At 35.2% G+C, this 13,626-nt stretch overlaps 1 protein-coding gene across 2 annotated transcripts; it reads left to right on the top strand.

Moving 5' to 3' along the window:
* The first annotated feature begins 802 nt into the window (after window positions 1-802).
* On the top strand, window positions 803-12,749 carry LOC147392792 (ubiquitin receptor RAD23b-like). 2 transcript variants are annotated; one of them, XM_086455003.1, is made up of 13 exons: window positions 803-1,043; window positions 3,910-4,071; window positions 4,491-4,529; window positions 4,623-4,684; window positions 4,771-4,812; window positions 7,167-7,344; window positions 7,426-7,581; window positions 7,999-8,064; window positions 9,435-9,482; window positions 9,562-9,671; window positions 11,396-11,474; window positions 11,568-11,695; window positions 12,387-12,749. In XM_086455003.1, the coding sequence occupies exons 1-12, from the start codon at window positions 978-980 to the stop codon at window positions 11,682-11,684; spliced, it is 1,125 nt and encodes a 374-aa protein (XP_086311129.1). In that variant the 5' UTR covers window positions 803-977; the 3' UTR covers window positions 11,685-11,695; window positions 12,387-12,749. The 2 variants fall into 2 exon arrangements, with proteins under 2 accessions (XP_086311129.1, XP_086311128.1); XM_086455002.1 differs by having other exon boundaries at window positions 805-1,043; window positions 12,404-12,749.
* The last annotated feature ends 877 nt before the right edge of the window (window positions 12,750-13,626 follow it).

Raw genomic sequence — 13,626 nt, 5'->3', positions numbered from 1 at the left:
GAGCACAAAAAAATAGATTTTCTATTGCCATTCCAACTTTGATTAAAGGCATCCAATGTATGCGGTTGGATATGCTATTTAAAAACAAAAATGGCCTATGCAATGTGCGAAGTCACATATGTGAACAACATGTGATAATTGCACATAATCACATATGCTATTTAGTAACATTGAAGACACCTAACAGGCATGCTAATTCTTAGGTGATTTAAATAGGGGGTTTTGTTAACATGTGCCCTAGGACACACATTAAGGGGTGTAATATATATCTTAAAAATTTATTTTCCTACCAAAAATAAAATTTTCTTTTCAAAAATACCCTTAGATGCGTATTTCCAAGATGCATTTAAGGTCCCTTTACGTGGATCCAAATGACATATGTTATAAAAAGATCCGTGATAATCTGACTACCCCACGTGGCAAACTCAATCTTTTGCTTGACATGACAAGTTCAAGAACTGTAGACCTGCATTCCTTGGGATACACAATTCCTTCGAGATACACTTTTTTATGAGAAAGTGCAGTTGTATATCTTGAGGAGCACAGATCTACGATTCCTGAACTTGTCATGTTAGGATAATCGATTGAGTTTGGCATGTGGGATCGTCATAATCAATTCATTATTAAAATCCTTAAATATGATTGGGGTGCTCTTAGTAGAAGTTAGTGTGGTAATAGAATCTATCCGAAAAAAAAAATCAAAAAACTAATCGCACGTGCGAGTTATTTATATTGCACGTGGTAAAAGACTATTATACTGGATGTGTGAGGATTTCTTGTTTCATCAAATTCCATACGAACTCGTACCCTATTTATAGATTAGATACCTTCCCCTTTCTCTTCCGTCTCTTTTACCTAATTCACCTTAGATCTCGATCTCCGAAGCTCTAGCCTCTCTGCTAGGGTTTCCTTTTTTTTTTTTTTTTTTGGTCTTTCTGGTCTAGGGTTTTGTTGATTTTATCTCCTAATCGATCGACATGAAGCTGACTGTTAAGACCTTGAAAGGTAGCCATTTTGGAATTCAGGTTCAGCCTGGCGACACGGTTAGTTCCTATTTTCTTCTCTTTGTAATTTTATGTTCGATTTCGTTTTTTTCTTCTTCTGTAATTTGAACTCTACTTGTAATTCTAATGGAATTGAACTCCGATTTCTTGAACAATTTTTATTTATTTTTTCAATGAGGAGAGTTTTGATTGTAATTTTAAGTGGATTTGAGGATAAATAAACATTGATTGTGTGTAACGTGCAATCAAAATCTCTTTAAGGCGTCAAGCTTGAAACTTGTGTACAGATGAAGTATAATTTAAATTAAACAAAACTACAGAAACTATATGAAACTCACATATCTATGTTGGAATTTAGATACAGATATAGATGTAGTAATAAAAGAAAGAAATAAAAAAAATGATTTATTGACAGTGGTCGGCAGTGATGGTCACATTCTCCTTAAACAGAGTGGTCGAACTCCATAACCGAATAGAGAAATTGGTAGAGAATTTAGGTAAATGGGTTTTTTTTAATACGTAAATGGTATTTCAGTGCAGGTCGAATAGTTATTTTCTACTGAGTGTCACATTTGATACAGGTGGCATCCATGCCTGATAGACTTTTAACTGAGAGATTTAAGATCTCTTGTAAGATCACACTAAATAGAGAAATTAGGTAGTTTCATAACTTTTCACACAACCCACGTTTCTTAAATTAGGTATCTTTATTTTGAGTTTTGATATCGTGTATAATCATTATCATTTACTAAATAATTCCAATATCCATTACTCTCTATTACACCACGCCCGCCCCAACCAAATTTGAGAATGTGTGACCGTTACGAAACAAATTTATAACTTCTCCATCGTTGTCCACCACTTAAAAGGATATGGAAGGAATACTTTATAAAGATAAATGCAATTTTGACCAAAAAGGTAAGTTATTAGAGCCTAAAACTCACACCCCAAATGGAGCCACATCTCTCCTCTAGAGGTTTACAAGACACGATCGAACTACATATGAGTTACACTTCTGAATGTTTCTTCGTTGTCTGGGATTAAAATTGCTCATCAAAAAGCAAAACTTGAAACATGTAAAGTACGTAATTTTGATGATATATTTTTATTAAATCTTAAATTATAAGATCCAACTCGAAGCTGAATCTCTAGCCCTCACTCTCTATTAGTCTGACCAACCAATAAATAGCAAAACAGGGACCCAACATTCCAGCAAAATTAGGTCCCAACAGGCCAATCACAGAAAAATCAGAATTTTTCTTTAAAAACTTATAAAGAATAGTTGTCAACTGTTGTGTAGAAAAATAGAACCGCATTTTGTTGTTTAAAAATACCTTTTTGCTGCACTGAACAAAAATGGATGCCTAAACTATCTTTAAATAAATAAATTTTGGAAAAGTAGTTAGGCTCTACCTGGAAACCTAGAAAATGTTTCCAAATATCCTATGTTTAGGATTTTTGAAGAATTTTCAAAACACTATAAACAAAAAAATCATTTATAGATTTTTTTTGTAGGAAACAAGGAATTCATTTTCAAGGGAACACAAATTTCTCAAGAAAATGGTCCTAGAGAAATGAACACCACCATTTGATTAGACCTAGGAAGATGTTGGAAATGGAGTTGGCGTTTAGTTTGGTCGTGGGGGTGAGAGAAAAAAATTAGGTGGGAAAATCATTTCCTCTAGGGTTTGCGGTGGGAAACCACTTTCCCTTCTAGGTTGGAAAATCACTTTGGAGAAGAAAATGAATTCCAAAGAAAATGCACAATCATACACCTGAAAATCATATTTTCTAGGGGAAATTATTTACCCACCTATTTTCCATTCGCAATTGTACAAACCCTAAGATTTCATATAAGGCATTATTCACGAACAAGCGCTTATTGTCCTTTGAGGCGTGAGTGATTGGGACTCTATAATTCTTATTTTGTTTACTACGCTTGTTTGTTCAATGTGCTTTCACGAGTAGGCAAACATCCTCACCAAACAACATAGAAGACCAACAGGTCAAACTCTATTTGAAGTTTCTTGTGCTATTACTTATTGTCTATTTTTAAAGTTTGAGTGGTCTTTAGATTCTATGCTAAAGGAAAAGAGACTTGTTTGTGAAATTTATTGTTCTACTTGGATTGCCATTTTTGCAGGAAAAAATATTTTGAAAACCTCTTAAAAATACCATTTGGCGGCACTTGAGAAAAAGTAGAGATCCAAACAAGCCATAAACAAATAAATTTTGCAAAAACAGTTAGGTTCTACATGGAAACTTAGAGTGGGGTTCCATAGAAAAATTTCCTTTAAGAGAAGTTTATTATGTTTATAATTTTTGAAGAATTTATGAAACAGTAAAAAAATTATTTAAAGAAGTATTTTTAAGTTTTCATAAAGGGCCTTATTCCAAACAGTATTTAATATCCAATGAAGTGTGAACAATTGAGACTCTATTATCTTAATTATTTACCATACTTGTTTGTCGAACTTGCTTTCACCATTGGGTTAATATCCCCACCAAACAACACATAAGGTCAACATGTCAAATTTGTTTGAAATTTATTGTGCTATTACTTGCTTTTCTTCTTTTGATTTTTTTTTTTAAAATAAGAAAATTGAATGTGAGCTTAGGTGCGCATCTCTGCCTTCAAATTTCAGCATGGGCTATATACTTTATTCTATATTCTATACAAAAGAAAAATAGACTGGTTCGTGCTTTGCATACTGTGTCTTTTTAGAATTTTGTATGACTGGTGTGTGCTTTCCATACTGTGTCTTTTTAGAATTTTGTATGTTCATCCATTGTCTGAACTGGGTGCATTGCATAATAATATGTTTAGATTGAGGATGTTGTATAAAAATCATCTTTGATTGAGGACGGTGTTAATGATTTATTAAATTGCCTTCTTTTTTACTAGATTATGGCTGTAAAGAAAAATATTGAAGATGTGCAAGGAAAAGATAACTACCCTTGTGGACAACAATTACTGATTCACAATGGAAAGGTCTTGAAAGATGAAAGTACATTGGAAGAGAACAAAGTCAGTGAAGATGGTTTTCTTGTTGTAATGCTTAGCAAGGTATAGTTACTTTTGTTAAATTTCTTTAACCTGCTATGTGTTGTTCAATTTTAAGAGCTTTTAAGTGCCACCTTAAGAAATTTTATATGCTAAAGTACATTTGGTGTCTTGTTTGAAAGAATTCTGGGACATTAATGTGGAAAATTTTGCTCATAATTGAGATATTTATTGCTTTTTGCACGGAGCCAGCCGTCTCTCTGCTGGCTAGTTTTTGGATTCTTTCTCATCTTTCTCATCTTTCATCTTTGGAATGCTTTTCTGTATATCTCTTTCTGCTTGTCTTAGAAAGCTTTTTTCAGTTTTTGATGAAAAAAGTTGTCAATGTGAAGTCTTCGATTTTTACTTAGGTCTTTCTATTTTCTTTATTCTTTGCTTTTCCTATCATATCTACGGTTCTAATTCTTTTGGCATGTTTGTAGAGCAAAACTGTAGGTTCAGCGGGGGCCTCATCTGCTCAGGTGGTATCCTTTGCTGCATCATTTTAGTGATGGGATGTATCTATTTTTAATTTCATAATTATTTATTAAAAACTTGTACCTATATTTGAACAGCCTGCAACGACTGCACCAGCTTCTATTCCCACTCCAGCACCTGTAGTCCCTCCCCAAGCACCGTAAGTTGATACTATATGCTTCTTGGCAATATTACGTGAATTTGTTGACTTCAATCTGTATGTTCTTACGGAATCTCATGCTACAGGGCCCCAGTGAGCACTACATCTGCTTCTGACGGAGCAAATGAGTATGGTTTCCATCTCAAATTAGCAGTTTATGCATTTTTCAGTACTTTCTTGCAAAACAAAAATTCTTCATAGAACTAGGCTTTGTGATATTCTAATTTTGTGGTCTTTGATTTGTAAACTTAAGGGATATGAATTCATACTTCATCTGAATAAGGGATATTGATTCATACTTCATCTGAGCTGTTAAATCTATTAGCTTGATCATTTAGATGTGATATCTTCATAAATTGGTTGCATAGTATTCACTGCTTTACTTCTCCAGCTGTGTTGGTTATTGTTATGGTGCCATCTAGTTAGACGTCTATTTGTCGTTCAAAAATCAAACATTGGAGATTTATCTTGTCACCTCATGACGAGGTAATAATCACATTACTTTTTGATTGAGATAACCTGAGGATTTTAGTATTGTGTGGCAGATTATATCACTAGAAAATCTTTCTCCACATATTTGTTAGTTTTTAACTTAAGTATGCATTTCTTCTTCTTCTTATCCTCTCTTGGGTGGGTTGGGGGGAATTACATGCTGTGCCTGCGGCACACTGCCCATCAATTTGGAATATCCTGGTACATTGATACTTTGTGAATATGCCAGAGCACCAAACTGACACTGGTAAGGCAATCATGACCATTTGATCAAGAACTAAAAGGCGAATGATTAGGTTAAGGTAGAGAAAAACCGAGGTAAGTTAGACGGGGGAATGATGCTTTGGAGACGTTTACCCCAACAGCCCAACAGGTTTACATGTCCGTGCAATTATCCCTTAGGCTCCTTATGGAAGCTTAGAAAACATTTTCATTAAATGCTCTAAACTTCCCTGGAGGACCTTAATTGGAAGATCTACGACTAGTTATATAAATACCATCTATAAGAGGTGAAATCCTTGCAAGAACATCTCTAGATATATGTAATTATATTAAATCTGTCTAACTGTAAATGAATACTACCAAGAAACATGTGTATTTATTTTAAAGCATTTGCTATTTTGTGGAACATTATGAATATATGAATATATATTATATGATAAACATTCAAATATTTGAGGACCAGTTTTCTTATCTAATCAACGGGATAATCCATGATCTGATCTCATAAACCTCAGTGGTCATCAACTTCACAGAGCCCATCAGCTGAAAAAATGTATTACCATGATAAATCAGGTGTAACACTCTTTAATGTTAGGGGTGGATAGGGCTTTGCACATTTGTATTGGTGAGTATTGCGAATGAGGTGATTCCAACACCCGCCAAAGCCAAGTCAATGGTCATAGTCGTGGTTGCATCAGCTGGGAGATGAGATAAAATGCAATAGAGTAGAGAGGGCTAACCCAGTGGGATCTCAAGAGAGATGTGTGGTCTATACCAGGTCCAGGGACCTAATTTTTATAGATGTGTTGTAGGAAAAGTAGATAATATCCCTGACTGTTCAGCTTGAGACTTGTCTTTTTCTCCCTCTAACCTTCCATTAGTCCTGTTTGGTGAACTGGTATCTTTAAAAAATTTCCTCACTTTTGGTCACAAAAGTCCAATTTTGAACCACCAAAAAACCTAAGCATCATAGTTATGTTATCTTTTCTTTACATTGTTAACTTCCAAACTAAAGGAAGAAGGAAAACCATGCTGGCTACGCCGGTCGTTAGTTATAAAAAGTATCACTATTATCTGTCCAATATTTCCTTGGGACACATGAAAAACTATCTTCTTCATCAATGCCTGTGCCCGATGAAAATGATAGATCTTATTTTGGTGCGTGTCTTGGTGCTCACTGGAACTGATGAGTGATGAGTTAGTGCCAACTTTGGCAGGGAAAATGCAACTTGGCCTGGTCAAGTGAAATTTTGTACAAACTTTGGTTACATGTTGATATCGCAACCTGAGATCAAAACTCGATTTTACCCACTTTCCGGCTTACTAATTAAGATATCTATGGTTGTGCATCTGCGTATCTGACTATGTTTTTGCCTACACGTGATATTAAATGCACATGTAAATTGGAAGAACCTATATGGCATGGCCTGATATCTAGTCGAATTGGTGTAGCTGAATGTGAAAAATGGCAGAAATTTAAAACAGAGATTAAGATATATATGGCTGGCATGTGTACGTCGGAGATGCTTGTGCTTTCCTACACACAGATATTAAATGCACATGTAAATTGGGCTTGACAAACTATGTCTTAAACCCCTATGTACATATCAGCATGAGTAGATTTTGTAGTGGGCGGGTTGATAAATGATTTTTTATTCACTTCTTTCATCATTTTGATTTTGGTTCCATCACTGCATCTGCACCACAGGGGTTGCAATTGGAACATGTTAAGGCACTTATAATTTATATTTAAAAATCTCAATTGTAGGGTGCCTGCCAATACTTATGGACAAGCTGCGTCCAATTTGGTTGCTGGTAATAGTCTTGAGCAGACTATTCAGCAATTAATGGATATGGGTGGTGGTAGCTGGGACAAGGAGACTGTTACTCGTGCACTTCGTGCAGCTTACAACAATCCGGAGCGAGCTGTGGACTATTTATATACTGTATGTCCAAACTTTGTGGTTTTCTTTCATATGCTTTGGTTGAGGTTTGGTAACTGATAGTTTGTCTTGCTATCTTTATAGGGTATTCCTGCATCAGCAGAAGTTGCTGTTCCGGTGCCCCATTTCCCTTCAAATCAGGAATCTGGTGGGGCTAACCCCACAACTGAAACAGATCTAGCAGGGGCTGCATCTCTCTCTGGAATTCCTAATTCTTCTCCCCTGAACATGTTTCCGCAGGTCACACGCTGCTCATCTTTTTCTATGAATCTCTTTCATTATTTTGATTCTATATTTTTTTGTTTGATAAGTATAATTTATTGAATAAGATGGAGGTTGAGAAAACTATCTAATAGCATAGCAAAAAACAAAAAAAACAAAAACTAATTTGGAACCAAGCATATGAGGTCCCATTTCTTTGTTGTTGTTTTCTTGCTTATTTGTTTTGTTCGTTTTTTTTTTTTTTTTTTGTTGCTTTTGTTGTTACCCCTTTCTTTGCGGACTTCTTGTCCTCTTTCAATAAAATTTAGGCCATAAAAAATAGTCCTTGAAGAACGCCCCTTTAAATTCCTCTAAAATCTTACACCAAAATAAAAAATAAAAATAGCAAGCCTAGCGTACTAAAAAAAATCACTTCTTGATTCTATATTCTTCCAGGAGGCACTCAATTCCGGTTCCAATGGTGGAGATGGATCCCTTGATTTCCTCAGACACAACCAACAGGTGTTCTCTAATCTTGCCATACCCTCTGTTGAAAGCAGATATTTATCTGTTGGATTTTATTGTTGAAGTCTTGTTTTTTTATAGTTTTTTTTTTTGGAGCTTTATATCTGGAGTCTTGGACCAAGTTATATTTGTTAACGAATCTTGCCTCTGAAAATTATTACTATCACACATGAGTTTAGAAATCCTCATTCATGGTTTTCTGTTTAAAATTTAATCTATTTTCAAAAGATGCATATGGAATCATCCTGGAATGTAAACTGAAATTGGTACTGGCAGTGATCTGGATTTTAAATTCAATGTCCTTTTTCTGTTTATGGTTTTCTTGACTTTGTTTAGAACGTCATATGAATAAGTTCAGAACTGTGACTGTTGCAACTATCGGATAACAATATTCATGGAAGTAAGGTCCTTAGACACCGTTGAAGAAATCAACCTTTTTATTGTATTGTTTTAACGTAAGCTTCACCCTACATGGTCGTTTTGATAACCAGCACAACAAATAATCTGTGCTGGAGAAAAAAAAAAATTAAGTTCAAGTTGCAAAATTTAAATTCCAGTCATATGATTAGAATATTATAATATGAGTTCGTTTGTTGGTAATATGTGAACACGCAATGAAAGATTGTTCTAGGCCTTCAGTATTTGCTACACTGTTGCCTCCCTGTCCTAAGGATGCATAAGTCGATTGCCTTCTTAGTCTCAGTTATCTTATATCTTATATTTGGGTTATAACATTTCTATTTTCCTTATCTAGCCATGCCCTCAGTTGAAATCAGAAATTTGTCTGTTGGTTTTATTTGTTGAAGTCTTTTTTTTAAGGTTATTGTTGGTTTATATCTGAAAGTAGTTTTGAATAACTTCCTCACACTTGACCTAGCTTAGAAGAATTCAGGAATAATCTCAGTGACAATAGGAATTTACTTGTAATTGTTTGGAGAATTAGGGTTTATGGGATAACTAAATCATAGATGCCAACCTGAAAACAGCCATGAGGTGAGAAAAAGCCTAGTGGGCAACAGAGACCAGTTATTACTGTACCAGAGTTATCTACATTTCAAACATTAGCTGGAACTCTGCGCCTACTATGAGCCAATAATGTCCCATTTTTCAACTAGTGCCTGTTAGATTTTTATTTTATTCTATTTTTGTAATTCTTCTATAAATAACTTGCTCTGGATCGCATAATAACTTCCCTAAGTGAAAGCCTCCTCACTGCATCTTTACATGTCCTGGATGCTTTGTTAAGTCCATGGATTGTTAAACAATGGATCAAATGCTAAGGTGCTTTTCGCTCTAGATGTGGACAAGTTTCTTAGTCGAAATTTGTAATGACTGCTAACTTTGAGTTGTGATTGGGTGCATTCTAGTTCCAAGCACTGCGTTCGATGGTGCAAGCCAATCCACAAATCCTACAGGTCTGTATATTATTCTTTTTGAAGAATGTTTAATGCTTTTGCCACATTTCAAATTTTGACACTGCTTGTTCTTTGACAGCCAATGCTTAACGAGCTAAGCAAGCAAAATCCCCAACTTCTAAGACTAATTCAAGAGCACCATGCAGAATTTCTTCAGCTAATTAATGAACCTCTTGAAGGTGCTGAAGGGTGAGTGCCTTAGATATGCTTTGTTATAAATATATACTACTAACTTACTAAACACACACGTTCGCGCATATATAATTAATGAAATTACGAATATCAATTAGGCAATGGACTAGTAGATGTTTCTTGTATCATTTTAGACTTTAATACATTTTAATTTTATAAGTACTTTAGACTTTCTCTGAAAGGGTTGCAGTCCCAATGAGCTACGAATACCACTCATTATTTAACATGCTGAGTGGAACTTCATAACTTGTAGGCTTGATCGTCTTAGTTTAAAGACAGTATGCTTTTCAAATTGTACACCTAGAACTGCTTTTATCACCAAGTGACCTTTTCTGGGATAAGATTTTGATGGTTATGATGATTTAGTGCCCACTTGCAATGGGTGCTACAGACATTTTTTTCCTAGGCAAGTCATTGTAAAATACTTCCACAATACTGTAACCTCCCCCGTAAACACTTGGACAATAATGTAGATCTCTTCCCGTGGAATTGGAGGTTGAGAGCCTATTAGGTATCTCATAATCCGACCAGTGACAATGCGACCTTTTCTGTTACCTTTGTTCTATAGGATCTTAGGTCAATTTAGCTGCAAAAAACCAATTTGGTATTTTCTCTTCTTTTTTTCTTTTTTAACATAAATGACATTATCTTCAACAATTAATTGTAGATTTTCTCTCTCTGATTATCAGTTCTTTGAAAACTTGCATCAATGTTTGGAATACTATTTATGGTTCATATGTTACTCAACCTGGTTGTTGTTTATGATATAATTTAAGTGTGTTAACATGCATTTTTTATTATTTTTGTACTATTAATTTGTATGTTTTAACACTTTTGAAATAATTGTCCAAACTTGCTGAGTTTTCAATTTTTAATGTAATTTCCCCTTGTTGAATTAGTCCTGATCAAATTCAATTTGAATTTCAACTGAAACAAGTTCAAGTTTAGTGCGTCGGGATTTTTTTTGCTACATCATCTCTAGTGTAGGAAAAGTAAACTATTTTAGGTCTGGATATTAGCTTGCCAGCCACCCAATCAATTACGAAACTCATAGTTAATAAGGAAAAAGTAGTTCTACTTTTGAATTTGGTCAGTCTTCTAGCACTTTAGAAGCTCTAATTCCTCTCTCTCTCACACACACACACAATAGATTTGCAACCAACGAATCTCAGATCCTTTTGGACTTGTGCAAGAATAGATATCTGGAGTCCTCAAGATACGTGCTCATTGCATAACATTTGTGGAGTGGGTAGCGAGGGATGTTTGGGGTTTGGTGTATTAGACTTTTTTATTTGAACTCTTGCTTTTGTTTAAATTGTCACGGCTACTCTTTTTTACATGTTTATTTGGCATGCATTACTTCTATGCTTGCTGCTTAGCTTTGCCCTTCCACTCCTAGCAATATTTTGGTTAGGTATTTATTTTGTCTTTTCTCCATGTTCTTTTTTTGTCGTTAATTTTACAGAAATTGATCAATTAAAAAAATTGATTGCCTGGACATTCAGGTACAGGGGACCTATATTGTTCAATTATCACCTGACCCCTTTCACCACACTTTGTTCTTTTTCGTCTCACAAGATATTTAGTATTTAGATACTGTCACTTTCTAAGATGCATGGACATCATTTCCTCCATAAAATACAGATCAGTTTCTATGTGCCCTCGCTAATTACAAGACATGGACCTGTCTGCTGACAGCATATTTTGCTTTCTATTTTCAGGGATCTATTTGAGCAACCTGAGCAAGACATGCCCCATGCCATCACTGTGACACCAGCAGAACAACAGGCCATCGAGCGAGTACGACTTTCCTCTCTTTGGGGGGTGATTTTCCTTCCTTTTTTTTTTTTCAATATAATATTTCCTGAACAATTTCTTTCCTTTTTTTTCCAGCTTGAATCAATGGGATTCGACAGAGCCCTTGTCATTGAGGCGTTTTTAGCTTGTGACCGTAATGAGGAATTGGCTGTGAACTACTTACTGGAAAATGCTGGTGATTTTGATGATTGACCAATTTAAAGGTAATCTTCCTTATTCTGGTCTCCATTAATATATCTCACATCAATAGCACCTTGTTTTGGGTGGCTCTATTACCACACCAACTTTTGCTAATGCCACCCCAATTCATATGTAAATAAGAATTTAGCAAAAAATTGGTGTGGCAATAGAAGGTCTCTCTTTTCTAGGTTGGTGTTTCTCGTTTAAAAATAATGGGACCGTCCAGTGATTGAAGACTGAATGATGTATGTGTGAGAGCAGTGGGCACTTAGTATAATCCAATTACGTCTACTAATAGCAATGAGCGGGGTGTGCCCATGTGAAGCCCAATTTCTTTACGGCATCCCAATGTACAAAGATAGACATGCACAAAAATTCAAATTCTTATTATATAGTCGTTATCATTCAAGCAATTGCATTCTTTGGGTCCATCAAAATGAAATTTATTATCAGGTTTCGTGTATAGATGAAAAAGAAGTGCACCACAGACCTGGGATAGAAACCCTGTCTTAGAGAAAAAAAAAACCTATATAATCATGGTGATTGATAATTGTGACTTTTGTTAGAAAGCTTTACTTGGGCATTTCAAATCAATGATTGGTATGTGAGCCTTACATACGGTGCAAAATTATAAGCAACTTTTAGTTAGGAATCGTTCTTTCTGTTACTATTTTGAAATGCAGTGTTATAATTTCATGTCTGACCTAAGAACAGTAATTGATTCATCTCAGGTAATGCCTTGAGGACACCATCAAAGTTGTCCGGAGTTTTTATCAAAGCGGCACAACTTACTCAATTGACATTCAAAAACATTAGCACATTGGGTTATAGTCTGGTTTTATGGGTGTGTGATCTGTTAGCCAATTTAATTTATTCCCATTTACTGATCCGTGGGCTTGATGGTTTTCTGAGTGAATCTTTTTTGAAGATGGGAAAATCTTATTTGAGCAAGATACCTTGGAACCGTGAAGTGTGTTTGATTTGTGATAATTCTTTTAAGTTGTTTCCCATCTTGGCATATTATGACTAGCAGATTTGCTATCTTTTCAGATAAATTTATATAGACATTCATTTCAATGTTCTCTCTTTTTAATGCATCCGAGGACAGTTTGGTGTTTGCTTCTGTAGGACGCAAATAAGACCACAGATCCACCAGTGCCCTGCCCCTAATCTTTGATTTCTAAAAGAAATTCATCCTTTTTTAACTCTCGTTTTTCATTTTGAAGTTTTTGGTTTGGAATTTTCATGGTAAATGTGTCTGCTCTCCAGCAAGTTGAACTATGGGCAGATTATTGAATGATCCTTGGGATTTGCATTGTAAATCTTGAGGTCTGTTAAGAACTGGTCTCGACTTTGGGACGAAGTCTGCTAGGGCAGCTGCAACATTTCCCGATCATCCAACATCGATGAGGTAGTCATTTGGGATTAAAATCCCACCTCAATTTTTTAAATTTTATTGGTTGTCATTGAGTGCTTCGCAGTTGTGCTGCCTTTGAATAATAATTTGTTCATGTAAAGGTTGGACGGTCCAACTGCTACATGTCTTGCATTCAATTTTGTTATGTCTCGTTTTTAATTCAAGTAACGTTCTTTAGCCTGATTCCTGAGTTCCTGACAAACGACCCCAAGTTATCTCCTTTTATATTTAATTACCAATTGAATTTGTTCTCATTGTTTTTTTTTTTATAAATATAACTTTTATAAATGGAGAAAAGGAGTAAAGGAGGCTGAGATAGCCCCCCAACAACAAGCCACCAGCAACAACAAAAAAGAAACAAGCAATGGAAAAGAAAACAAGTCTGACGGGAAACTAAGAATTACAAATGCTTCCCCAGTTAAATACAAAATCTTGAAAGCTTACTCCCTCAAAGTCCTTACTCATCTTCGACCAAAGGAACATCATCCCCAAAATCTCTGAGATCACTTGTTGAGATGAGCTTTCCTTACTGTGGAA

The sequence above is a fragment of the Akebia trifoliata genome, chromosome 10 (assembly GCF_017979445.1).
Source record: "Akebia trifoliata isolate Shusen 1 chromosome 10, ASM1797944v1, whole genome shotgun sequence".
NCBI lineage: Eukaryota > Viridiplantae > Streptophyta > Magnoliopsida > Ranunculales > Lardizabalaceae > Akebia > Akebia trifoliata.
The sequence above is the reverse complement of the archived record's forward strand: the minus strand, read 5'-3'. Positions and strand labels throughout refer to the sequence as shown.

What these genes read in the sequence shown, in the direction of transcription:
- LOC147392792 (XM_086455003.1), top strand. Translation starts at nt 978, where the DNA reads ATGAAGCTGACTGTTAAGACCTTGAAAGGTAGCCATTTTGGAATTCAG. An exon ending in CCCTGAACATGTTTCCGCAG is followed by an intron (nt 7,582 to 7,998) that starts GTCACACGCTGC and finishes ATATTCTTCCAG; the next exon opens with GAGGCACTCAATTCCGGTTC. An exon ending in TCCTCAGACACAACCAACAG is followed by an intron (nt 8,065 to 9,434) that starts GTGTTCTCTAAT and finishes GGTGCATTCTAG; the next exon opens with TTCCAAGCACTGCGTTCGAT.